This window comes from Poromitra crassiceps (genome assembly GCF_964638095.1).
Source record: "Poromitra crassiceps genome assembly, chromosome: 17".
Lineage (NCBI taxonomy): Eukaryota > Metazoa > Chordata > Actinopteri > Beryciformes > Melamphaidae > Poromitra > Poromitra crassiceps.
In genome coordinates this window covers 34,396,560-34,422,704 of record NC_139635.1, presented here as the reverse complement: position 1 = coordinate 34,422,704, position 26,145 = coordinate 34,396,560, and the positions used below count along the sequence as shown (strand labels likewise).

The window sequence follows — 26,145 nt, the reverse complement described above, 5'->3', positions numbered from 1 at the left end:
TCGACTAACTCTCCTCATCAACTAATGGATTAATCAACTAATAGGGGGCAGCCCCAGGTTCCCACACCTTCAACATCAAATTCAAGGACTTTTCAACAACTTTCAGGGCCCAATTCCCCAAATTCAAGGACCCAACACGGCATAGTTTGAAACATAGATCAAGGTTTTTACAACATTGAGAATTTTTATGAGAATTCTCAGAGTGTAGCTCCACGTCCCTCCATGACACACTGGTGGGACAGAGAAGCAAGTTGAGCAACAGACTGCTATTCCTAATGAATCAATAATTAATATAGCCTAGGTAGAGCCTCTTTGATTGCAATAATTACCAGCTCATGTGGAATATGTAGTTGTGCTCTTTTTCATGGATGTGCAATGGCATATTATCAAATGTCATACTATTCACTTTTATCTTAGCTTTTGGCTTTATTGAGTATTATACATCATTGTACTGTATTTTTGCACTTTATGGCATTGTTATTTTATCTTTTTGTTTTTAAACTTCTTTTTAACATGTCCAAAATAAAAAATGTCAATCAAAACTGTACTAATATTTCTTTTTTTTTATCTTTTTAAACTGAACTTGATTTTTTTTTACTGAATTGTCTTCTGAATCTGTTGATCAGTAAGGGCATGCAGCCAGACAAGTAGCTCTCGACATCCCACTTTGAGCACTTTATTTTCAACTTTTGATCTTTTTAACAACTTTACACAGAACTGCTGAATTTGCTTAGTAGGCAGTATGATAAATGAATGAGAAGCAGAAATGTATCTACATCCATTTGGCAACAAAGCATTAAGTGACTGTTGCGCTCTATTTTGAAGATCAAACCCTTGGGTTGTAAATTGACAAAAACAAAGCATAAAGAATACCGCATAGCATACATTGATACCATGAATTTCCGTTTCCTAAAATCACATGGGTATAGGTATACATTAGTATATATAGCTAAGAAGAACCAACAGTCTTCTTGTCAGCCTGTCAATTCCACAAAAATATTGTGCAAATGTTTCATACAAATTACAGAATTCAACGCGTATTGGTTATGCAACATCTCAAACATCAAATTAACTCACTCCTCAGGTCATGCAGTTTAGTATATTATACTAAACTGCAGGACAGCCTTTTGAGCACAGTACTTGTGTTTTTTTATAAAGCAAGTTTTACAGACACATTCCATCTCCATACATGGACACAGTAAGGCCAAAACCAATTCTTAAGACAATATGAACTACTGAAAAAAAACACAATAATAATAATAACTGCAGTGACCAACATTTTAAATGTTGCACCACCAGTACCATATACGAACAGTGTGCACTATAGAATACAAAGTACTTGTATAAAGGGTCAAAAATCAAAACCATAGCATGCAAAACGAAATATATGCAAAAGATAAAATGAAAGAAAAATATCAACAAAAGCTTAAGGTCAAAAGAAAAACAAAACAAAATATCTGACACCTTTGGCTCAGTCAAAATACAAACAGGTAGCACCACATGTTAAAGGGTATGAAGCCAGCTTTCCTGCATACTTTGACAATGGTGTGGTTTCACGACAGTAACAGGGGGATAGAAAAGTAACAAGCAACCTAAAATGGCTTCTGATCCAACATAGTTAATCCACAGTAGTTTGTGTAGTTGTGTGTTTTTCACAATAAGGGCTGGTAAGCTCCTTAGCTGAGTGGAATGGGGGCGATTACTGTCGCCTAGCTGGGGTACATTCCCATTACAGGTGGTACAGATTGTGCTAGGGGAAGGTATAGGGCTCAACAGTCACGTGACATTTCTTGCCCCGGAAGTGAGTTTCCCATTCATTTTCTCTCCATAGACATTTCAAAAAACTAGTTTTAAGGCTGGAACCAAGCCACCCCGTGACCTACTGAATCGTGAGTGACCATAAAACATTTCAGTTGGAGCAAAAACAAAAAGTAAAGACGGGGGATATCTTTTTATTTTTGCTCCAACTGAAATGTTTTATGGTCACTCCCGATTCAGTAGGTCACGGGTTGGCTTGGTTCCAGCCTTAAAACTCGTTTTAGAGGATTTTTCAAAATGTCTATGGAGAAAATGAATGGGAAACTCCCGTCCGGCGCAAAAGATGTCACGTGGCTGCTCAGCTCTATAGGGGCTGTAGTACAATTTTGGTAGCTGTTGCGTTTTCATGGCCTTTGACCCTCGATGTGTCCGATTCCAGTGCCCTACCGATGCAGACACTCACTCTTCCCCTCGCACCAAGTGCACAGAAATGTCCATATTTAAAATGTCCGATATGCATTTGATACTATGTAGAAAAACCTAAAATAAACATGAAATTACTTAAAATGCTATTAGTCCTTTCTATTCCGATTTGTTCTCCTCTTTCTCAGTGGTGGGTGTTTCCTGAGGTGGGTAAGGGGGCGGGTCCTCGCCCGGACACAAAGCACAGAGGTCGCCCTCTGTGCTTTGTGGCTTAGCGTCGGTCGGGGGCCCCTCTGTCGGCGGAGCTGCGGTTTGGGTGCAGTTGATCGGCGCCAGCACTATGGGAGGCTGCAGGGGACAAAAAAGCAAAGTTGAGATGAGGCGCATTGTGCAGAAAACAAAACTTATTGACATGAACAAAAATGAAAGAGAAGACAAAGAAAACAAACGTACTATACAGTCATCCCTCTGTTCACAAGTAGAGTTCAGGCTAAATGGTCAAATGTTTTCATTATCTTTCATGAGGTAATGCTTTTACAATTCAACTCCAATTAAAATCTGTTTTTTAGTGTTGTCAGAGGTATTACTGTACACAGAGCTAGAGAACTCCTAGGATATACAGTATAAAGGCAGCCTATCACAGAAAACCCCACCGGTGCCTTGAGTCCCTCTAAACTAACAGATAACACATGCTACCGATGCTACGTCAATCTCTAGGAAATAACAGGAGCTAATCAACACGTTTATCATCACCACCAATGACTGATCTGTAGGGGTGTCACAATATATCGTCCCACGAAATTTCGCGATAGTAAAACGTCACGATATGTATCGTTGAGATGAAATCTCATATCGCAAAAAAAAAAAAAAAAAAAAAAAAAAAAATTTTTTTTTTTTTCAAAAAATAGACTAAGAAACGTCTTTGTTTGTTGAAGTTCAATGTGTGGAAAGTAGTTCAGTTGAACAAGTCTCTGAAGAGACACATGAGAAGTTATACAGGAGAGAAACCATTCAATTGAGTTTCTGGCAAAACTGTTTACTTGACAGGAAAAACTGAAGATGCATAAAAAATAGATTAAGAAAAGTCTTGTTGTTTGAGTTTGAAGAAAAACTGAAGATGCATAATGAGAATTTATACTGCTGAGAAACCTTTTAGTTCAAAGTAAATCTAAGTGACGGTGTAACTCATTCTATTTCAAGATAAGCCTTATCTCCAATCTCATGTTTTTTCTAGTTGTTATTGTAATAACAATTTCCCACAACAGCATGTTTTGTATTTGTGCATTTCAAATAAAATACTACTTTTCCAGTCATATATTGTCATTATTCAAGTTTAAAAAAATATTGTTAAAATCGTATCGTATCGTATCGTTATCGTGAACCCAGTATCGTGATACGTATCGTATCGTGAACTGAGTGTATCGTGACACCCCTACTGATCTGTCACTTCTGAGCTGTCACTTCCCTCTATTCCATGATTACCACTTATGTATGTAAACAAAAATGTCTATTCTCCAGGGGGGGAAGCAACAATCAAAAGGAACCTTAAGTAAGAGCAGGATGTTTTAATGGTAGAGAGGAAAGTAGAGGTAAAAACAAGCCTAGATAGAATACCTGCAGTGACATTCACAGACAGCTGAGCCCTCAGCGCCAGACTAGAGCACACCCACAGTAAAGTAAAAGGGGAGGAGCAGCGACGGGAGGGGGGGACAGCAAAACACAAAGAGGCAGTTGGAATGGGTAGAACTGTTTAAAGGGGTTACTCAACTTGAAATTCTACTTTACTGTGCGTGTTATTTAACACTAATGTAGAGATTGTCTTTTTTTCTTTGCTTTTTTTCTCTCTCTTTTTTTTTTTTTTTTTAGGTCTTTTCGTTGCTCCGCAGTAGGCACTCATATCAAACTGGTATTCACCACAAATCCACTTCCAGTCCAGAACTGGGGCAGCTCCCTGCGCCACAGCGCTACGGCGAGGCTGGTGAGCAAAGTGCAAGGCACCAGGTAGAGCAAGGCCGGCTGGCCCGTCTGCATCACTGCCAACGCCACGAAGGTGATCAGCAGGCCGGTGCCGTAAGCTGAGAGGAGACAGAGTAGCACACAGGCTTAGGTCAAACACTTGGGTCAAAGGTCAAAGGCACTGGTGTGGTGTCCCATCATGTGCCGTCGTAATGCAGGTTTTCATGCCCACCAAACACCACAGCAGTGGAATTTTGACCAGAGAGGGGGGACTAATTAGTTCTAATTAAGCTGTTGTAATGTTGGGTTGGTTGGAAGGAAAACATGCTTACTCTTGGTTCCTCAATGGTACAGGATTGGATACAACTTGCTTAAGGTATTTAGCAGATAATAATAATAATAATAATAGTGAACAATAGTGATATAATAGTGAGCTAAATGAGCTTGGATTCCTAGATTGCTAACATTACAAGCAACCAATAAAAAGTGCAACAGATATTACTAATATCGAGTCCTGGTCCAGGACAGTTTTAAGAGAAGGATGAATTTTGGAGCAGGCTACAATGGCAAATGATAAACAAATGTGTTTTTGTTTTAGCTAAGTACAGTGATTAGCCATATGTCCCTAGTGAGTGAGTGTGTCATGTACATACCCATAGTGCAGGCCACAAAGTAGATCCTGGAGGCCTGCATTAAAATGTCAAACCTGTGACAGTATGCGACCAGCAGGCCTGGACGGAAGACGAGAGAGAGGCGTTCAAGTCAGTCAGTCAGGGGCAGTTCGTGTACTATTTTGCCATATCTCAGCACAGAGATTTAGATATGGCTGTAAAGCTTTAAACACACAGTCTTGGTGAGTTGAGGGACACAATTGTTTAATTGCACTTTTGATATCTGATATCAACATTTTCTATTTTTAACTACATTATTACTTTTGATATGCCAAAATATTTGATTGTTATTAGTTGTGGAAACTAAAACTGATGGTATGCAATTACAAAAGCATAGCAATAGCAGATTTGAGCTTGCCAATTGCTGGTTATCCCGAAATTTTCTACACCAACCAAAGAAACAAAGTGACTGTGGTGAACATTTGCCAAAACATCTCTGGTTGTAAAAAAAAAAACACAGTTAGTTACCTGGTACTAAGACATCGCCAAAGCCCAGGAGGGAGAAGGGCCGGTCGCACAGGGCCAAGGGAGAGAAGTTTAACCGTGGCACTTTAAGCACCATGGGAAGCTGGAGCAAACAAAATGACCAGTGTTACCACAGCTTTCAGGACCACTGCTCAACTGCTACCCCTCTGAGCTGACTGGGGTGTTTGGAGGTGGAGGGGAACAGTTGTAAATGTCAGCGTTATATTTCTGTAAACGAGACCCACCACACCACCCACCACAGGGAACCCTGGATGTTGAAAACAAGCGCACCTTTTCATGTGTGTCGGAGTCAGAGGGACCAGCCGCTACCTCCACCATTATACTTTCCCCATTCTGTGGAGGAGAGGCACATGGTAGAATGAGCTCAATGGACTGCAGACTGCGGTTAAATATACATGTCAGTGAAGCAGCAGTCTCGACATACCTTTGTGAGGAAGGGAGTAATAAATACAAAGAAAACATCGTAGACAAAAAGGACCACCAAGAGTAAAGTGCAGGCCTGCAAGGAGGAGAGACAGGAAAAATGCATCAGGTGAACTACAACTGCCAGAAACATATTTATATATACTATAAAAAGATAAACAATGTGAGGAGAGGAGGAGACAGACAAGGAATCCTCACTGAAAATAAGTGAGAAGAAGCAGATCTTGAAAAAACATATGGCACATTAGCATGGCGTACATGTGAGATAGCGCCGACGCACCTTAAATGTGGGCAGTCTGATTGTTTTGAGCATGTAGAGACAGAAGGCGATCCCCAGGGTGTCCTGCAGCACCCACGCCCACCTTTAGGACACGCCATATGGAACAACAACACGGTTAGTCAGCCTGCCTCCTCAGCACCACCGTCATCTCCCTCTAACAAGACATTACTCACACGCAAACAGAACACTTTCACCATTATGTCATCACACACACACATCTAGGCAACCAGCACTTACAGAAGGTCTCACTCCAAAGTCCAGAAACAGGGATTACAAATACAAATACAATGCCATTTTTACTATGAGGGCATGCGTTTGTCAAAGTGTAATTCTGGAGAACAGGGGAGAAATTTAGCAGCGCAATCTGAAATTAACTGAAAGTACCCACACTAACTTTAATTCTGAAATTGCACATTATGATCATATATATATATATATATATATATATATATATATATATATATATATATATATATATATATATATTATATATGTAAGGGATAATGTATTTGTATAATGTAATTGTGAGCCGGTGATTACTGGCGGAATAATGACCGACAGGTGAATGATTGAGCCCGACGCGCAGCGGAGGGCTTAATCATTCACCTGAAGGTGTGTGTGTGTGTGTGTGTGTGTGTGTGTGTGTGTGTGTGTGTGTGTGTGTGTGTGTGTGTGTGTGTGTGTGTGTGTATGGATAATTCTGTGTTCAACCTTGTTACTCAAGCAACCTGGTTTTGGGTTGACCCATACAGTATAATAAATCAATATTGGGTATGGGGAAGCTCATACTCTGATGAGAAACTAACACATTCACTGCCAGCCGTTTTTCAATACTGTAGTTAGCTTCTGCCAGAGGGGTTTTTTGAGGATTCTGGCTCATCTTTCAAGAGCCGAGGATTCGTTTCTGTTAGGATTTTGTGAACACACAATATCTCAAAAGAACTAATAGAATGTGTGCTTTCTCTGTCTAAAAGAGTTAGTTTGTAGAGTTAGTAGTTATGTAAGCATTAGCAGTTGAATACAGCATGGTTTCAGCGTCTGAAAATTTATTCTGAGATAAACGGCTTTTTGTGAAATTCGATAGAACAGTCACTTTAACCATTCATTTTTGGCATCAGTAAGACGTCAGACATCTAAACAATAGTTTTGAACAGTAATTTCCTCCATAACAGCAGGAAACACCCCTCTCCTTCAAACTCCTCCCTCCGTGTGTGTTCTTCTTGGCTGCAGCGGGCGTGTCACAAGCTCGTTTCTGTTGCTGCTGTAACCTCGCGTCACCAGGCTCACTGCTTTGCTGCTGCTGTGCCTGTCTGCTGGCGGCCGCTGGGCAAGTCTGGATGGGCTCGCTCGTTTCTTGGGGTTCTGAGAGCTTTGATGAAGCTTTTGCGATTCTGGTCTTATTTATGCTGCGTGTTTCAAAGTGTGTTCCACCCGTAATCTATTATGCAAATTTGCAAAACCCCACCGCCAGCTCCCAAGCGCGAAAGCGTTTTCGCCAATCCATTTTCATGAGAATGGCTTCCTCACACTGCTTTTTGCTTGCCTTCCTCTAGAATGGAGAGCACTGTCGCCACTTAGTGGGTCGGTGGAATGGGTTGTACACGTTCGGTGTTTTTTTTTTTGACGTCTCAACTCGTCATTGGCAGTCAACCGTTGGATTTTTTTTGACGAGTCAACTCGCCATTGGCAGTGAACGTGTTAAAATGCAGGGCATATATACCCTGATATTAAACGGGTTACTGTTAGCATCTTGCTCCTTCTACTTGTGGTTTTTGCCGTCTGCAAACTCGGACTCAAAAGGTTCTGGGTACATTGTGGATGTGACAGTGTTAGTGGTCTCTCCAGTCTCCATACTCACTGGTCTTCATTAAACTCAGACTCAAAAGGTTCTGGGTACATTGTGGATGTGACAGTGTTAGTGGTCTCTCCATACTCACTGGTCTTCATTGCGAAACACCACCCAGGTGATGCTGACGCTGATGCAGAAGGCTGAGAGCAGCAGCTGGCGGACCTGCGGCAGCTTGTGCAGGTAGGGCAGGTTATTCTCTGGGATCCTGCAGCCATAAGACAGACCACATGTGAAAACCACAACTACTGTCAAGTCATATTGTCATTTTCTGACTAATAACCATTCACTTACATGTGTTGTACACCAAATAATACACTTCTACAAACTATTATTTGTATTCAGGGTCCATTGGTATTGAGGGGTTGCTTGTTCATGGACAAGAAGAGACACGTAAGTTCTTAATGAGTCACAATCTTGGCTCTAAAAGCATTCCAACTGTTAGGGTCTTGATCAGAGCAGTTTGTTTGATTTATTTACCTTTATTTATTCGGGATAGTCAGTTGAGAGCATAAGCCCTCTTTTACAATGATGCCCTGATACAATACAATAAAGCATCACAACCAACACCATACATCAAAAGAGTGTAGTGTTACAGTAGTTGTAATATGAAGAGGGGGGAAATGATAATCACAGGTAGTAATAACAGATGGCTTGGGCAGCTGATCTCAGTAGTTGACTATTGATGTAATCATATTGAGGTAAGCATGCTATCAAGTACAAATGTACAAAACCAAAGTGACACCTCGCTTTGAATGGAAATGTAACCCATGACAGTAAATAACTGATTGGATACAGTTTGAATTGAAGAGTCTCACCTGCACTTGCAGAAAGGGAGTCTCCTGACAAAAGGCCATAGACAGCTGTAGAGGCCGACAGAGGAGGCCACACAGAAGATGCCTATGGCCCAAATGGCTAGAGAGAGAGGGGCAGTCAAGAAGTTAGTGCATACAAGCATCGTCACTTTGTTCATATAATATCCACTTACACACCATTACAGGAGGACACTTTTTTACTGTTTAATTAAAACTGAGAAGACTGGCACCAGTTTGCTGTGAACGCTACTGAGATGATGCTAACGGCCCAGCCACATCTCCGCGTCGTTTGACGTGTGCTGACGCTTGGCTGTATGGACGCTTGACGCTTGGTGGGCGTGGAAATCCGGAAGCAGCAGCTAGCTCCCAAGCTAGCTGCTGCTAGATTTACTTTGCTTCTTTGAAAATTGGTGGTAGAGAGGAAGTGGAAGAGGACAGGAAGGGTAGGATAGGTCCTAGGACGAGCTCAATTGGCTAGCTTTGTACTTTGCCAAACTCCACCCCGCCCCCTCTGTTGCCCACTGTCGCTTCACAAGCCTGCTACGCATCGTCTGGTCTCCCAGCATGCTTTGCGAGGTGTCGAGCAGCATGTTCAATACAAAGTGGATGGGCAGCAGCGTCAGCCCGCGTCAAACGACGCGGAGATGTGGCTGGGCCGTAAGCAAGCCTGTACTGTCTGCTGCACATATACAGCACATACTGTATAGACGAGTTTCCTGGGCCGTTCCGGTTAATTTCCGCATTCAGGCTTAGTCTGTTTTTTTCTTCCGGCGGCGGCGTTGTTGTAGAGAAAATGCGAGCAAAATGGGCTATTTGACTTGACTGTCTGTGCCCCATTAAACAATTACCACAACAAATGCTTTATTATTTTCATTAGAAAGCGTTTATTTTTACATCTACAAGCAGAAAAAAACACATTAACAAAACGAAAAGACAAGCTGTTGAATCATCCAGCAGAACAAAAACATTCCTCCGATAGGCTATGAGATAGGCTATAGGAGCTGCACGCATTGAAGGGGGAAATACGGAGGAAAAAACCCATACTCACGCTCACAATTCTTCTCAAATGAATTATCTTACTGCCGGTGTCAGAAATAGTCTAATAAAACCAGCAGAAACTAATTTTAAAAGCTCAGAACTTAACTTAATGTGTTGCTAATGGAACGAATTTCCACTTTGAAGAGCACATCGCGACACCCAGCCGCCCCAAGCCACGCTGCAAGACGCACTGACAAAGCGCTCATTGCTCTCCTCCTTCTGACATCATTCTGACATTCTCACTAATTCAACAGTGGTTTACCTGCTTTTGAGATCTGCAAAAATAGTTTGCTTCTCTCTCCACCCTTCTCCCTCTCTCTCTTTATCTGTGACGAGGGCTGTAGGTGGCTATTATGCTCTCTGTGTGTCCGGCTGCACGACATGACGAGTGCAGCAAGTCCGCACGCTGACCGCTGTCAGCACTGCGCAACATCATCGACTCGGGAGGATGAACAAATGAAGCAGTCTGTCCAAACTTTTTACCGATCTAATCTCATCATGAGATGCAGAAAAATAATTATATATTAGTAGCCGATGTGTTTAGAAGAGCATTCTCACTCAGACAGTCTTGCTATAGTGTAGTGAAGCGTTATATTTTACATGCTTGGCGTGCAGGGAGGGACATTGCCGTTTTGTGGCCGATGAACAAAACACTCTATATCCAACCAACCACTCGTTCAGGCGTTTCCATGTATTGTGACAGCCACGCACCGCACAATGTGTTCCGGAACCCATAATAACTTTAACTAACGTTAGCGTGACTAACGTTGCCTTTATAAAATGTTCGCTAGGCTAGGCTAAGATTTCGGCTCGACCTCTGTGCTTCCTGATGTGACGCTGCCTGAACCGGAAGACGAAAGCAACAATAGCAAGTATGGCGCAAGTATGGCGCCGCCCTAGGAACGGCCCAGGAAACTCGTCTATACAGTGAGCTAAATCATTTGCATACTACAGAACACCAACTTTAGTTTAAGTTCACTGAGCAAGCATGCTCTTCTTCAGCACTTCATTGCTTTACGCTCACAGAGATCAACACAATTACAGCTGGGAAGTGTCCTCCACATCCAAAGCCTGATACTACTGGTATCTTGACGGTAGTATTTGAGGGACGGTCGTTTCCTAGCTATTCTCAAATTCAAACCAGCAACCTTCAGGTCATAAACCTGATGTTCTAACTTCTTCTTGGCTACTGCCCACCCTCCAACGCAGGAATAAATACTGACTCAAATAAAAGTACTGGGTGGGTAGACGGTGACACTACAGGACAGAAACCATTGTCAGTCTAATTGTCACAGAATGGAGATGTGATCAAAGAGCTTATTATCCTAAACGTCAGCATGTTGCTTTGAGGAGAACCGTGGTAATGTGTGTGGAGAGATCAGTGCTGTGTGTGTGTGTGTGTGTGTGTGTGTGTGTGTGTGTGTGTGTGTGTGTGTGTGTGTGTGTGTCGTACCCAGGAGGTCATAGAAAAAGTAGAGTAGCACCAACATGCTGCAGCACATGACCACGAACACACAGATCATGATGGGCGTGACGTCCACCGTCTCCTCGTCCTGCTTCTCCGTGCTGTCGTCCCGCTTGTGCTTCATGTAGCGCCTGGAGAGGGGGAGGAGAGGCGATGGGAGGAGAGGGGGGGGCTGAGCTGAGGAGGCTTGTTTGGGAGGTTGGGAACGTGCACGTAAGACTAAAGAATAGGGATGTCAACAATTAACTGTTTAACCGGTCAGTTAAACGGTAAAAAAATTACTTGTTTCCGTTTGGTGGAGCAGCTGTTGAGGAACTGCTGACAGAAGTACAGCTGATGGTTTCCAGCGCCAAAACTCTTCAAAAACAAAACAAGCGACTCTGAAAACCGACAAACCTGGCAACACGGCACGGTGCTAAAAGATCATGGAGGTCCTCTTAGGATAGCAGTATGGCTGTTTACTGACCTGGAAGCTAGTCAACTTTTGCTAGATAAACAAAATAGCACTGTCTTGGCCACATCTAACATGGGTAACGAGCCTCGGTTGTCGTCGGTCAGGGGGAAAAAATCGCCATCCCTACTAAAAGAATACTGATCCGTGAACACTCGTCAGGTTAAAAACTGATTTCACCATGCTTAAGAGTAAGACACCGTCAAAGTCAACGCAGGAACCTCACTTTTTTTGTCCACTGGCCAAAATTACAAAATTAAGCCACATTCACAGTTGTAAGGCGCAGATATTGTTTTTAAAAAATAACTGATGGTTGGTTACGTGCAAAAGTGGCCGGGTTGACAAGCCTACTGAGCACAGCCAATATTTACCAGCGCTCGGCTGGTGGCCGGCACTTCCTTCCTACCCAGACCAGGACTCGCACTCCTATTCCTAGATGTTTTCCGCCTTCGGCCCTGTGCGTCACAAACCCCGTCTGACCGCCGCCTCAGTCAGAAACTCCGTCTGACCGCGGCCTCGGTCACCTTGGCAACTCGGCGTCAGGAAGAAGAAGCGACTCAGATTGGCTCTCGAGCTGGTGAGTCACTCAGACGACCTCAAATAAACAACACTGCCCTTTAGCTGGAGTCGCAAACGCACTACTCGGTTTGCAGAGACGAGACGTATAGTCTCCAAGAGAAGACTGAGCAATCACACACACAAGCAAACACAGACGGGTCCATTTCCTGTGCAGCAGTGCAAGAAGAACCTGTGCTTCCTTCCTTGCCAAAGAAACTGTTGCAAATTTTCCCCAGAGACGACTCCCCTGAAACATGAACTTTTTATGTATATTTAGCAGCCAGGAATAAAAGTATGACACGCACAGATAATGTCTGAATATGTTTTGCATGATAATGAACTGCATGTTGCGTACATTTATTTCTGTGCCTATGTATCAGAACCCAGAATTCAAAACCATGAAATTATTTCCCATTTCAGATGCCAGTTTGCTACTGTACCCCCCTTTCACTTACTTCTTGCTGTCCCTGCTGCCGGCCCAGTAGCCTCCGATGGCCACTGTTCCCACCGCCATTAAAAAGATGATCACCATGTTGTAGTCCAACACTGGCTCTTTGGGGGCGTACATGGCGACCACTCTCGTTTTCCCAAAGGTCTGCAGGGGGTCAGGAAACAGGACATTACCGAGACTCATCAAACTGCAAAATGGTAAGAAGTCATAACTTTGCCATGTTCACAGGCAGAGAGAAACTGCTGGCATCAGGTGTACCCCAAAAGTAGCGGGTCTAAGTGTCTTACGGTTTCGATGGCTCACCTTGCTTATGTCCAGCATGTCAGAGTAGCTGAGCAGAGCTACAGGAATATCAATCTCTTCGTACTGAGTCTTGTTTCCTGCTGGTGGCGTCTGAGGTTACAAAAGACAAATAAAATAAAAGGGGTGGGGGGGGGCATTGATTTCTGTTTTCTTAACCTCGACATGACGCACACAACTGTGAAGACCAACTATCCTAAGGTGTTTAAAGCTATACACAGGGTTCCCACACACACTTTTGCCATGGTAACTTGTGTAGTATTTGTGTCCATGTTCCAAAAAAGTCAAGTTAAATTACAGTACGTGACATTACATAGTATTAAGGAAACGGCGTTTGGGTGGCGAACCGCCAGACCATGTTGTTACCACTTTGAAGATTGTGGGGTTGCATGTTTTATATGATGGGATGGTGTGTGTGTGTGGGGGGGGGGGGGCAATGTTTAAAAATCAGTGACTGTATTATTGTTTGCCATTTTTATGTACACCTACCTCAGGGTGTAAAAGTAATTGGATATTGCAATATGAACAAATTCAAATCCATGGTCTTTACGAAGCTTTTTGGATGTATATAACTTTCCACATCATTTACAGGCCTGGAAAACACCAGATTTTCCATGACGATAGGGAACCCTGTTTATCGCACAGCTGTGCCCATGTAAGAATATCCAATTAGTGTCCCCCCCTCCCCTTACCAGTCTGTCCTTGCTGACAATGAGCAGGCCCTTGGCCCCGTTAATCTGGGCCAGTCGGACCTTTTCGTAGAAAGTGCAGTTGCCCCTCATCACCATGGGGATGCGGTTGAGGAAGCCTCCTTCTGGGACCTCAGAGGGCGAGCACAAGACCGACGTTGTCAAGTCATAGACCTGGAGATGTGACTACGAGATACAAAGAAAAACACACAAATACAAAATGAACAGTTCGCAACGTGAATTTTTTTTTGGATCCATCACTGAAGTTAAGATTCTCTCTTCAAATAGATTGAATTAAATAGTTAATTTTATAAACATTCACTATCTTGATCACCTCCAGAGAGTGTATACAAGTAAAGAATGTTGAAGAATAATGTTAAAGAGTTGTTTTTTCCCCACTTTGCAACAACTTGCCACAAGATATACAGTTGGTGAAGTCTGTATCGTCTATTTAGTCCCTTTTAAACACCTTTATCACATGTATGAACTTTCTTCACCTTATCTTAACTTATAGCTATTCACTTACTGCCTTATTGAGGTCGTGAGGTAGACGTGCCCATTGTGAGTTGTAGAATATGCAGTAATCCTTTCCTTTGCCCTTGCCCTTGTCACTGAAATGGGCCATGCCATACTCTCCCACCACCTGTCAAAATCAAAACAAAGACCAAAATGTCTAATACAACATGTTAGCTCAAGGTGTGGATTTAATATCCTTTCCAAAAAATATCCTTTACCAAAAAAATTAATATCATGGAAAAGTTAGTTTTTTTCCATAATTCCTTTCAAAAAGTGAAACTTTCATAGATTATAGATTCATTATACACAAAGTAAAGTATTTCAATTATTTAAGTATTATAAGTATACAAAGGTGTATCCATTGCTGATAAGGCAGCTTCAACCACGTTTTAAGTTAAACATCTTTTAGCTAATTAAAATGGAAACAATGATATTGTAATACTGATTGCATCATCCTGCAGCCGAACTAAACTAAACTAAATGCGTGTTGGTCTCAACTGTACACAGGCGCACTTTATTAACGTTTACTGTGTACATGGAGGTTGCATTAGTCGGCTAACGTTAAAAACAGTTAGCTAACGTTAGCTGTCACTAACTGCATATGACATCTTACTAACTAACGTTGATTAGCTAGTTGTCCAGTTAATAGCGATTGTCTAATACCGCAACTATCAGATCCATTGTTTATGGAGTTGTGTCATCATGAAATGACAGAATCTAGTAGTGATCGTGACAGCTAACGCTAGCTAGTAGTCAACCGTGCTTACTGTAGCAACACCGGGGCCGATCTCCGCAAGCTAACACAGTCATAGCATGCAAGCTAATAATTTTGCAACTAAAAAACAAATTGTTTCCATCTACCACGTGTTGGCTACGACGTATATTAACGTATAAACACTTTGCGAAGACAAAGATACAGTCTGTCTCACCTTCTGGATAAGAAAAGCTGCCCAAATCAGGGTTATAGGAACCCTCATGATGCCTAGCTTGTTGTTATTTCCCCCATCAAACACCGCACGGCTGGCATACAATGTGAAGCCCACCAGCCGTTCCAGTGCGACCCGCCCATTTTCTGCAGTGAGTTGTATTATTGGTTGTCATTAGTCGCACACGAGTCAACACGTCTCATGATTGGCTCACGTCAAAGTCACTCCAAAACACACGCACGCACGCACGCACGCGCACACACACACACACACACACACACACACACACACACACACACACACACACACACACACACACACACACACACACACACACACACACACACACACACACACACACACACGCGCGCGCGCGCACACGCACGCACACACGCACGCACACACGCGTTTATTTTTTATTTTTTTATTTTTTTTCTATTTTACTCGACGGTGAACTGTAGTTATGTGAGAGTTCACTTGTCTCATTTAAGAAGCATGTCTTCCCTGGTGGTCTAGTGGTTAGGATTCGGCGCTCTCACCGCCGCGGCCCGGGTTCGATTCCCGGTCAGGGAACTGGAATTTTGGGGCCGTCCTGTGGGCCAGTGAACGTGGATAACGGTGGCAGTATCTGACCTGTGGTTGCTGCACCTCCCTCCCCCTCCCCTCCAACCCCCCCTGTCTGCCCACAGTGTCCTACTGAATACTAAAGGCAAAATGCCCCCAAAAATAATTTTATAAATAATATACAGTATGTGTGATGGGTTGAGCTATTTATATCAAGTAATAATTTACATTGAAAAATTTGATAAACATTTCTTTAGATCCAGACCCCTGTCATTCAGAAATCACCAGGGAACTCCTTGAAGCTGGCTGCGATGAAAAGGATGAGGGATGCCGGTTGGACTGCTGTTACTGGCACTAACAAAAAGAAGAAGAGTAATGAAAAGATCTTTGCATAGATAGTAGCCTACTAACTATTGTGGTGTTCTTGTAAAAGCCCCCCCCCCCCCACACACTTTTTTAATAGTGGGTTTTGTTGTTGTTGTTGTTGTTGTTGTTGTTGTTGTTGTTACAGTGGTGTTATTGATTAATTAGCCATTTTAGCCCTGTAGCCCAGTGTTGTGTGCTTGCTTTGAGAGAGACTGTGATTAGACATTCAGACGTTTTAAGATAAGTAGTCATTCTCTGGTCTTCCCTAGACGTCATTTATGACTAATCCCTTAATCTTTGCCTTGCATGCTCGATCTTGTTTTTCATTTGGCGGAGGGTGTCTATGATGTCATTCCATATGTCCGTCCTCCAGTCCTCCTCGGTCCTCCTGCTGCATTCCCAACCACCGGATATTTAGCTTCGTCAAGCATACCATAGACACTAGAGTAAACCCGGAAGTTAGACGATTGCGCCTTCAGAATAAAGTAGTCAAATTTGTCAATGAAAAACTAAGAAAATTAGAAAAGGGCCTCAGTTACTGTACGGTTTTGTTGGAAAAGCAATGATTCAAGCGTCTTTTGTGCCAATCGTAAAATATCACGTTACTTACATACACATGCCCCACACTACCGTTCAGTCATTCCCATGGTGCACTGCGTGATAGTTTAATGTCGCCTGCTGTAGCTTATTAAAACAAATCTATCAGGCTCATCCATCCATCCATATGCTCCTACAGTAGGCTACTGTGTGTTTAAGGAAAGACTAAAACTTATCACTTGATTTGTCATTAAACACTTTTCTAATGAGTTTATGACCTCAATCGCTAGTTTCAAGTCTTTTCTTCAATACAGCATGATGTTCATTTTGTAAATCATGGTCCACTCCCATCCAGAGTAAAATAGAAGCAGACTATGTTTTGGGGGGCGTGATTGACAGGTCACCTGTCCATTGATCACGCAGCTTGCCGATCACGGACCAACAGCAGGCCGCGCTGCGGCTCTCGGGAAACCCCTCCGGTCTTGCTGAGAACCAAGATGGCAACGGCCAGAATGCCATGAGGCTTCAAAACGGAAATCCACAAACCAATGGGTCACCCCCTGCAGGCCATTCGAAAGAATGCAGGTTTAAGACACTTCCCCATTGGCTTCAATTTTACAAATGGAGCTAACCCATTCTAACACATTTATGTGTGATGAATTGTTTAGATTAGTGTTTCTTCAAGATTCAAGAGAGGATGCAGAAAGCCTTGTAAATTAATTGTAAATGATTTATACAGCATTTATAACAGGTGAGGAACACTTTATAATTTGTAGTGCAGAGCGTTTTACTAAAAGGTTATAGATGACTTACAGTTACAAAACATTTGTGATATGTTAACATAGTTAATGTTAATGTTTTGTAAATTATTACTTCATCATTAACTAAAGGCTTATAAATGGCCAACGTTATTATAAATTGTTACCTTATTATTAGTATATTAGTAAAAGTATCACAGTAAATTATAGAAAACATATTATATTATATTATATTATATTATATTATATTATATTATATTATATTATATTATATTATATTATATTATATTATAGCAAACAAGAAAAGCCTGATTGAAATGGCTGTTCTGTTCTGATCAGACTTTACAAGTGACCGGAAATCCTGTTCATTCTGGCTAACTTGACGCTAGTTGATAATTCGCATTTCAATTCACTCTCGGGGAAAGGAATGCACCACTCGTAGCCAATGTAAGTAGCGTTAGCTAACCGGTGTGGTAATTTACAAAATAAATTGCTGTTATTGTAGCCTACATATAACTTTATGCAATGTTACGAGTCCTATGTCTTTTTCACAGAAGTAATACTCACTCAGCATAAAGCCGGTATAGTATGTCAGCTAACCAGCTAAGCTAACCAGCCACATAGTTAGCTGGCTTGCATTAGTAGCTACGTTGCCAGGATGCCTTGTGTTTCTTCTTGATTCGGCCCATTTAAACTTGGAGAAATTGATAGGAGGTAGGCTCTGTTTATGTTTATCAATAAGCTTGTCCATGGTGCTCTCTTTGCTAAAGATAGTTCTCAGAGAAATGTTTATTTTGCCAGCCTGGCTTGAGCTTGTAGACTGGAGTCGCTGTTTAGCATCTTTTGTAGTACTGCCCCCGGTGAGTTATCAATATGCCAAACTATTTTTGTCACTATGTGTTGTGTTATTTGTCGCTAGCATTTCGCCAATGTATAAACCACTAAATTGCCAAATAGCAGGTAGCCTAGCTAGTTAAATCCATGGTTAAATCCCAGTCCCTTTAACAATTGAATCAGAGTTGGTTGGTCCAGGGAAGGAGATGACGTACGTAGGACTGGTATGCAGAGGTCTGACACCAGCCAGAAAGTCTCAGAAACACTCTGAGCTGTGTTGACTCTGGCCAAATAAGGAGAGTAGACCGCCAGGTTGTTGAAGGTGAATTCGTATGTCACACAAAATGCCATTATTGCCTATTGTGTTCAGACCCTAGTCCTGCATCTACCAGTATGTCATGTGTTTTAGTCATGTTGTTATCATATCCATTACCTCATTGCTGTTGATTCTCACTGGGTTCATATCTGTATCTTATTCTTCACTCCAGTGGAACTCAAGCTATTGCTTTCATCAACATCCCGGGCAGCAAACCATGGCTGGCTTCAGGCAAGAGGATGTTGAAGTGTATTATGAAATGGGAGAGGAGCTGGGGAGGTAAGTTATGCGGCTGTTTACAGGATTCTCTACATTCTTTTTTGGGATAGGAGTCAGATACATTGTTATTGAAAACATCCATCAGAGGCCCCATACTTTCGTCAGTGTAACAAAATGTGTAGTGTTCCAGCAACATTGTATATCCTTGTACTCGGTGCTAGAGCTTTGGAAGTGAGTCATCAAGTTTTAAATAGATTAAACCCGACTTCCTATCTTTATATGGAATTATTTTTTCTGCAGTAATGCAGCAAAAGCATGACATCACTGCCTCTCAAATGTGCTTCTCCACCTCCGCCGTGGCATGTAGTCTCTAAATGAGAGGGCAGTGTGTGTGCACTGAGGAGGAAAGGTATGCAGACATTACATGGCAGAACAATCAGTTCTCTACATGGCCATGTGCCAGGCAATGCAGTTTTCTTACCTGCGCAATAGTTTTGCTGCTCGTTTTCAATCATGTTATTTATCCAGTGATTTCTAAATCACACCCCACTGTTTGATGTGTTCATTTTGTGACAAAACTATAGACTACTTTTTTTGTTTAAAAACAAGTGTTAAAACACATGTTAAAAAACAAAACTGCTCAACTTTTGGTCCATGTGAGTTTCTTTATTTCACAAAGCGAGTAGCTAGTCAGATTGTTAACTAGTTGACCTTGATCAGGCCGTACTACACATAGAGTGAACCATAATCAGCAGAATGCAAAAAACAAACAGATAAACAAAACATAGGCTACTGCAACACTCATTGTCACAGAGGAAAATGTAATCCACAATTTGTAGTCCTTTTACATATCCATCCTATAGTCCAAACATACAGATAAAAATACATCAGATACACATAATAATGACTATATTTCCAGGACAAGATATATAAACAAGGTATAAACAATCAGTATGTTATGTGCAATAGCAAAGGCCAGTTCTGTGGTTAGAAATATTTTTTGTCTCAACAGCTTTAGCACTACACAGTTCACATCATTTACACAACTACTTAATAGTCTTGTCCTTATTTTGTTTACATCATCTTTTTTGGTACTGCCATATTGTATGCATTCTTCAGATATGAATTTATGTTTTGAGCCAGATTTCTATATATGGGAGCTGTCACAGAAATGAAGACATACAGTATATGATTAATCTTATAATTTTGTTGGGGGGAAAAGGTTAATTTTAAGGCAAGCAAAGTGGAATCCCAAAGTTTTCTCTTGACATCCCTTTTAACATGTTGTCCCTGCAGCGGACAGTTTGCCATTGTCCGGAAGTGCAAGGAGAAGAGCTCGGGCTGCGAATACGCCGCCAAGTTAATCAAGAAGCGGCGGCTGTCGTCCAGCCGGCGGGGGGTGAGCCGCGAGGAGATCGAGCGCGAGGTCAACATCCTGCGGGAGATCCAGCACAGCAACATCATCACTCTGCACGACATCTTCGAAAACAAGACCGACGTCATCCTCATCCTGGAGCTGGTGTCTGGAGGAGAGCTGTTCGACTTCCTGGCCGAGAAGGAGTCTCTGACCGAGGAGGAGGCCACCCAGTTCCTTAAGCAGATCCTGGACGGCGTTCAGTACCTCCACTCCAAACGCATCGCCCACTTTGACCTCAAGGTCAGCACAATGGGGGGGGGGGGGGGGGGGGGTGGCTTGTTTTTGAAGCACCGGGCCAACAGTCGTAGTTAAAGTCGAGCTGAACCCAAAAATGACTTTTCTTTTCGTTTAGTTCAAATACCTGGGTATGCAGTGCACCTATTTAATAATGTATGCAAACAAAATCACAACAATCTAATTTCTTTAGTTTTTCACACTTTTTCACATCAAAAGTTCATTTTTCAAGATTTCATTGATAACAGTAATGTACAGTTTGCTGACGTCACCTAGTACTATCAAATTTCTACCCCATTTCAACCAATCATATCACGACATGCAGCTGTCAATCAAATCTTCATTTCTGGATAATTTTCTCTTCCAAATGAAGAGGGGAAAAGGCTTTCGCACACCTACGCGACAGGTGCGTCGGAGAAGGGCAAAACCCGACACAGTGAGAAAGAAGTAACTCCCGCACACTGTCTCCAAATGCAAATAAAAGTTTAATAGAAGAATATTAAATCTATTAAACTTTTATTTGCATTTGGAGACAGTGTGCGGGAGTTACTTCTTTCTTCCAAATGAAGAGAAAATAGTGCCTGTCATCTGCAGAATTCCTATCCCATAAACTAACTACTAACTTGGCCAATTGTTAGAAACATGAACAAAAAACAAAAACTATAATCTCTAAGAATGCAAAGAAATGTAACTGGCTCGTTAAAACGCGCATTCCAGGGATATCGTATTTACATCAGCTATAATGGCGCGCGCATCCGAGAGCTTGGTTGTCAGGGGTCGATTCCAGGCCGACGTGCTGCACTCTCCGCTCGGCAACACGAAGGCAGCTGGCTGGCTGCAGCTCGCTGAGCTCCACTCCTCCCGTCAAAAGGCTCTTCCCGAGGGGAGCGCCACAACACACTGAATCCCACTCGATTTGGAGGCGGAACACGCCACGATTGGCCAAAGCCCAATCCAGTCCCCAGAATTGTCAAATAAAATCATCGACATGATACTATAACCCGCCTCTCAACCTGTCATCTTAGACAAACTATGTTTTCAGTCTGAAACGGACTCATTATGCACGTGACGAACAGGTTCAGTTCGACTTTAACGTGAGTTAACGTTCAGTTGATGTGTTACCAGATGTTTAGTGCTGTAAGTCTCTGGTATTTCTGTGTTCTGGCAGTTTTTCTTTTTGGGGGAATCAAACACAGGATCATCATTCTCTCTGAATGCCCTTTAGTATTACAACATTTTACAGTTTGTTGACAGTGGAGACACCCAAGTATGAGAAGGTGACAATGCTAATATTATGATAGTCAACAAAAACACAAAATAGATAGTTATAATTAGATCTCGGGAAAAAAATTATTTGTCTGAGAAGCAATGAGGAACGGATACATTGTGTACCCAACTCTCATGTTATCCCCCCCTTCTTCTCTTATCCCGTAGAAAATCAAAACCTTTACCGTGTCCAAATGATGTATTGCTGCATTGTGTTATCTTTCAGCCCGAGAACATCATGCTGCTAGATAAGAACGTCCCAAACCCAAGGATCAAGCTGATTGATTTTGGGATCGCTCATCAGATCAAGGCAGGAAATGAGTTCAAGAACATCTTTGGAACACCAGAGTTCGTTGGTGAGATCCTTTCTCCCCTCACCAGTTCATACACACAGTAAATAGTTCCGCTTTAGACGTCCATGATGAGTTTATCGTGATAGCATCTTCTCCCATCTTTAGCTTTGTAAATGTAGATAGTGCATTTGACTTGAATTAAAGCGTTCTTTGCTATACGCTTATTTCACAGCGCCAGAAATAGTCAACTATGAGCCACTTGGACTGGAGGCGGACATGTGGTAAGATTCCATGATGTTTCATTGCTGTGAAAATGTGTACTCATCTGTGTGACGATCCACATTGATCTTCGACTCTTCTCATCTGCAGGAGCATTGGAGTGATCACATACATTCTGTGAGTACTGTTGCAGGTTATGACGTCACGTCTGATGTCATTTGTACAAATCTAAATCATTTCACTCCTTATTCATGTGTTTTTTCTAACGCAAATCCTCTTGTCTATTTCAGGTTGAGCGGCGCCTCACCATTTCTGGGAGAGACCAAGCAGGAGACCCTGACCAACATCTCCGCTGTCAACTACGACTTTGACGAGGAGTATTTCAGCAATACCAGCGAGCTGGCCAAGGATTTCATACGTCGTCTGCTGGTCAAGGATCCCAAGTAGGGATATTTTCAAACAGTGTAGGAATTTAGCCAGAGGCAAGGGCAAAAATGCCCCCAAGAAATCTCAGAATGCCCCTAAAAACCATGATCCAGGGGCAAAAATGTCCCCCAATATTTTGATAATTTTATTTTCATTCAATTCACTCAATTTCCATCTCTAACACACCTGCAAGCTGGTTGCCAGAAGACAACGATGAAGAACACACACAAACAGCACTGCTGTTCACACTACATTTTAGTAACTTCAAACAGCGCTGCTGTTCACACTACACTTTAGTAACTTTATGGACTAATTACTATTTTTTAAAGTGCCCCCAGAATTGTGTAAATGCCCCCAGCTTTTAGACAGTGGGGGCAAAAGTTTCAAAATATATATTTTTTAAATTTCCTACACTTTTTTCAAATCTCATCCCAGGAGAGTGAAATAGACATGTGCGGGCCTGAATTATTTTCCTTTTCTCACTTAAAATGTATTTTGCAGGAAGAGGATGACTATTGATGACAGCCTTGAGCATCCCTGGATCAAGGTGTGTATTAGTTAGCATTAGCATTAGTGTCCTTATCAATATCACAAGATATGTATATCTAATGATGTGATGACTGACCTTTATCTACACATTAAGGTGAGGTGCTGGGCTCCTTATCTTAGAGTAGAAAAGAGTGAAGCCCACACTTGGAACTCCATTCGTACACCTTTTTATTCACTGACTTTGTTTTGACTTGAGGAAGATCAGGGTTTGAAGTGTACGGGCCCATAATCTAACCCCCATCCTCGTTTTAAATCTTAACTGGTCTCCCTCTTCAGGTCATTAAGAGGCGGAACGTGCGCCAGGAGGAGAGTGGCCGCAAGCCCGAGCGTCGGCGCCTGAAGACCACTCGTCTGAAGGAGTACACCATCAAATCCCACTCCAGCATGCCGCCCAACAACACCTATGTCAACTTCGAGCGCTTCTCCCAGGTGCTGGAGGAGATTGCGGCGGCGGAGGAAGGCCTGAGGGACCTGGAGCACAACCAGCGCTCGTGCCGCGACGACGTGGCAGCGCTGCTCTCCATCTATGAGGAAAAGGAGGGCTGGTACAAGGAGGAGAACCAGAGCATCTCCAGCGACCTCAGCCACATCCGCCAGGAGCTGCAGCGCACCCAGGCCCAGCGTAGGCAGAGCCAGGAGGAGGCGCGGGCAGCCATGCTGGCCGCCAACGCCCTCAAGCGCAAGCTGGGCCGCCTGGAGCACCGCTACGAGGCCCTGGAGGAACAGGTGGCACAGGAGGTCCGCTGGGTCGAGGAGCTGGTCAAGTCCATCTCCGTGGAGAGGGACGGCCTCAGCATGCCGTGAGCCATGAGCCGGCCCTGCTAATGACATTTTCATGCTCAAGTTTCAACTTTCCTCCTGCCCATCTCCTCTGCACGTGGGCCACGCTGCAGGGGGCGAGTGGGCCACGCTGCAGGGGGCGAGTGGGCCAGTTGTCACCATAAGCTATGCTGCTGCCCTCTGGGGAAAATACTTCATCCCTTTAACGTCATTGCTTGAAAGAACAAGCAAGTAGCAAAGTGATCCTATATTGTTCCCATTCACTTGAGAGAATGTCATGAAAATGCCCATTCCTGTGTTTTATAAATTAATTTATACTCTTAAAGGTTCTAAGTGATGCGATTACCATGCATAGTACTTAAAAGGCATTTCTTTGTTTTATGTTGTTCCTTTTTGCTGTTGCCCGAATGTGGTTACCGTGGCGATCCACACATTTCTTTTCTTAGCACAATTTATTTCTCCCCAAAGAATTTACATTCTTTTAATGGGCCAATGCTTTAAAAGGCATAGATGGCTGCTCATTTGTTCCTGCCTCTGGCTATTGGCAATTCTCTGCCTCACAATATAGGCTACAGCTTACTTACAATGTCAGGTTTGCACAGAATTCATTCAGGGGTATTTATTGTGTGGAAATCCAATTACATGCATTTCAGCTTTGATTGCCGGTGACGTTGAAATGCTCTTATATTTTGGGACAGAAAGCCTACCATAGGGGAAGCAATATCACACGAGAGGGAGTGACGTACGTACTGTAATATCGGTCATGCTGAAGTCAGATAATCACAGCCATGACAATATACAGTAACAACAGAATGACCTCGAGTGTGATATTGCTATTATACAACCGTTGGGCAGCATAAATTAATTTGAGACAACAGTGATTTTTGTTTATTTGCTTTCAAATGGCATTTGATTGGACAAGAGGCATTCCAGATGATGATATTATGATGATATTTAGTTTAACATCACGGGATGCTTCACTGTATGTATATCACTCCGTTTCATAGCTGTTCTAATGTAAGCTTGAATAGGTTGTGTTCTAACAGCATTCTCACCAAGTAGGGACAGTGATATGGATACATTTGACCTTCATTATGAACGGTAAGCTGAAATCATCTGTGCTAACCTCAAAGTAGCTAACGCTTAGATAGTTTACAATCGGGAAGCTGCACGTAGCAAGTTTTCCTATTGCTCGGCAACACTTGGTAGTGCAATCCTGAGAGAACTGTAGACATAAATAGACGTAAAACAATCATCTGTTGTCTCAAATCACACAAAAATGCTATTACTTGATGAATAGCTTTGTTTATACTGTACAACTGTTGTATAAAGGTCATGCTATTACCGTATATCGTCACAGCTGTGATTATCTCGGCCTGTGGTCTCGTGCCTACAATCAAATCACAGCCGTGATGATAAACAGCACATCACGATCCCTCTGGTGTGACATTACATACGTACAGGAAAGACATGGAATGTAAAACTCATTGCAGTGCCTGGAAACCGATTTACCTATTGCCTCTGCAAGCAAGCACCTCATCTGTTAATGACATTTCTGTCATGTTGATATTGCTCAATGTCTTAAACACAAGACTTTGCACAGTAGCCTTGTATACCAAACTGTGTGCATGGAAAAAAGCCCTTTCTCTTCCATGTTTTCATTGAGACCATCATCGCACACTTCAAACATTCCATCAGTGAGTTCTACATCTAGGCAACACATTTCCCAAGTTTAGCATAGAAAGTATATGATATAGTTTGAAAAACTATATCATATACTTTACTTACTTTACTGAAAGTAGAAAAATGTACTCATTTGCACTTAAAGGATTATAGCAGTGTTCCAAACTATATTTTAATCAATCTCTTAGGTATAAACAAGAACTATAATTTTAACTGAGAAATGATCTGTTTGGGTTTGTTTCAAATAAACCAACTTATTACTGTAGCCGAGTCTCTTGTGATTTATTGTTGTGCTGATGGGAAATAACATCACTTTATCCTGGGAAGGTGTAGTCATGAGATTATTATCCCTTATTTGACAAAATGTATCTTATTAGCATACAGTGTGTAGCACTGCCATGGTGTGGGTGAGGCCTTGTAAACATGAACTTCATCCCAAGGGTTAATAAATTGGTAAGCTACTTTGTTGATATCTGATAGGCTATACAGGAAATACACATGCATCTCTTTGAAGTTGGAACTGATCTCTATCTGACTGAAAAAATACAATGGGGATATTCTGTAAAATGTGTATGAGAAGTAAAAGCATGAGTTTGGGACTTGACAAAAAATAAATTACTTGAGACGACTTG

The 26,145-nt window shown here is 42.3% G+C and overlaps 2 protein-coding genes across 2 annotated transcripts; one reads left to right on the top strand and one right to left on the bottom strand.

The window, feature by feature from the left end:
- Positions 1-328: 328 nt before the first annotated feature.
- On the bottom strand, positions 329-15,140 carry sppl2 (signal peptide peptidase-like 2). The gene is made up of 15 exons (XM_083653889.1): positions 15,056-15,140; positions 14,137-14,253; positions 13,614-13,796; positions 12,925-13,014; positions 12,626-12,765; positions 11,150-11,292; positions 8,662-8,758; positions 7,935-8,051; positions 5,998-6,079; positions 5,719-5,793; positions 5,565-5,627; positions 5,277-5,376; positions 4,791-4,868; positions 4,096-4,256; positions 329-2,529 (listed from the first exon to the last, which is right to left on the bottom strand). Exons 1-15 carry the CDS (start codon positions 15,101-15,103, stop codon positions 2,341-2,343), a joined length of 1,683 nt encoding a protein of 560 aa, XP_083510015.1. The 5' UTR covers positions 15,104-15,140; the 3' UTR covers positions 329-2,340.
- A 2,559-nt stretch (positions 15,141-17,699) lies between these two features.
- Positions 17,700-25,778, top strand: dapk3 (death-associated protein kinase 3). Its single transcript, XM_083653650.1, has 9 exons — positions 17,700-17,724; positions 18,600-18,706; positions 19,943-20,303; positions 21,790-21,919; positions 22,089-22,137; positions 22,226-22,252; positions 22,366-22,518; positions 23,003-23,048; positions 23,327-25,778. Exons 2-9 carry the CDS (start codon positions 18,645-18,647, stop codon positions 23,852-23,854), a joined length of 1,356 nt encoding a protein of 451 aa, XP_083509776.1. The 5' UTR covers positions 17,700-17,724; positions 18,600-18,644; the 3' UTR covers positions 23,855-25,778.
- The last annotated feature ends 367 nt before the right edge of the window (positions 25,779-26,145 follow it).

Excerpts from the sequence above, each read along its gene's own strand:
- sppl2 (XM_083653889.1), bottom strand. The coding sequence starts at position 15,103 with ATGAGGGTTCCTATAACCCTGATTTGGGCAGCTTTTCTTATCCAGAAG. Across the intron at positions 13,015-13,613 it reads TTGTCAGCAAGGACAGACTG|ACGCCACCAGCAGGAAACAA; the intron begins GTAAGGGGAGGG and ends TTGTAACCTCAG. Across the intron at positions 5,628-5,718 it reads TTACTCCCTTCCTCACAAAG|AATGGGGAAAGTATAATGGT; the intron begins GTATGTCGAGAC and ends TCTCCTCCACAG.
- dapk3 (XM_083653650.1), top strand. The coding sequence starts at position 18,645 with ATGGCTGGCTTCAGGCAAGAGGATGTTGAAGTGTATTATGAAATGGGA. Across the intron at positions 18,707-19,942 it reads ATGGGAGAGGAGCTGGGGAG|CGGACAGTTTGCCATTGTCC; the intron begins GTAAGTTATGCG and ends TTGTCCCTGCAG. Across the intron at positions 22,138-22,225 it reads GGACTGGAGGCGGACATGTG|GAGCATTGGAGTGATCACAT; the intron begins GTAAGATTCCAT and ends TCTCATCTGCAG.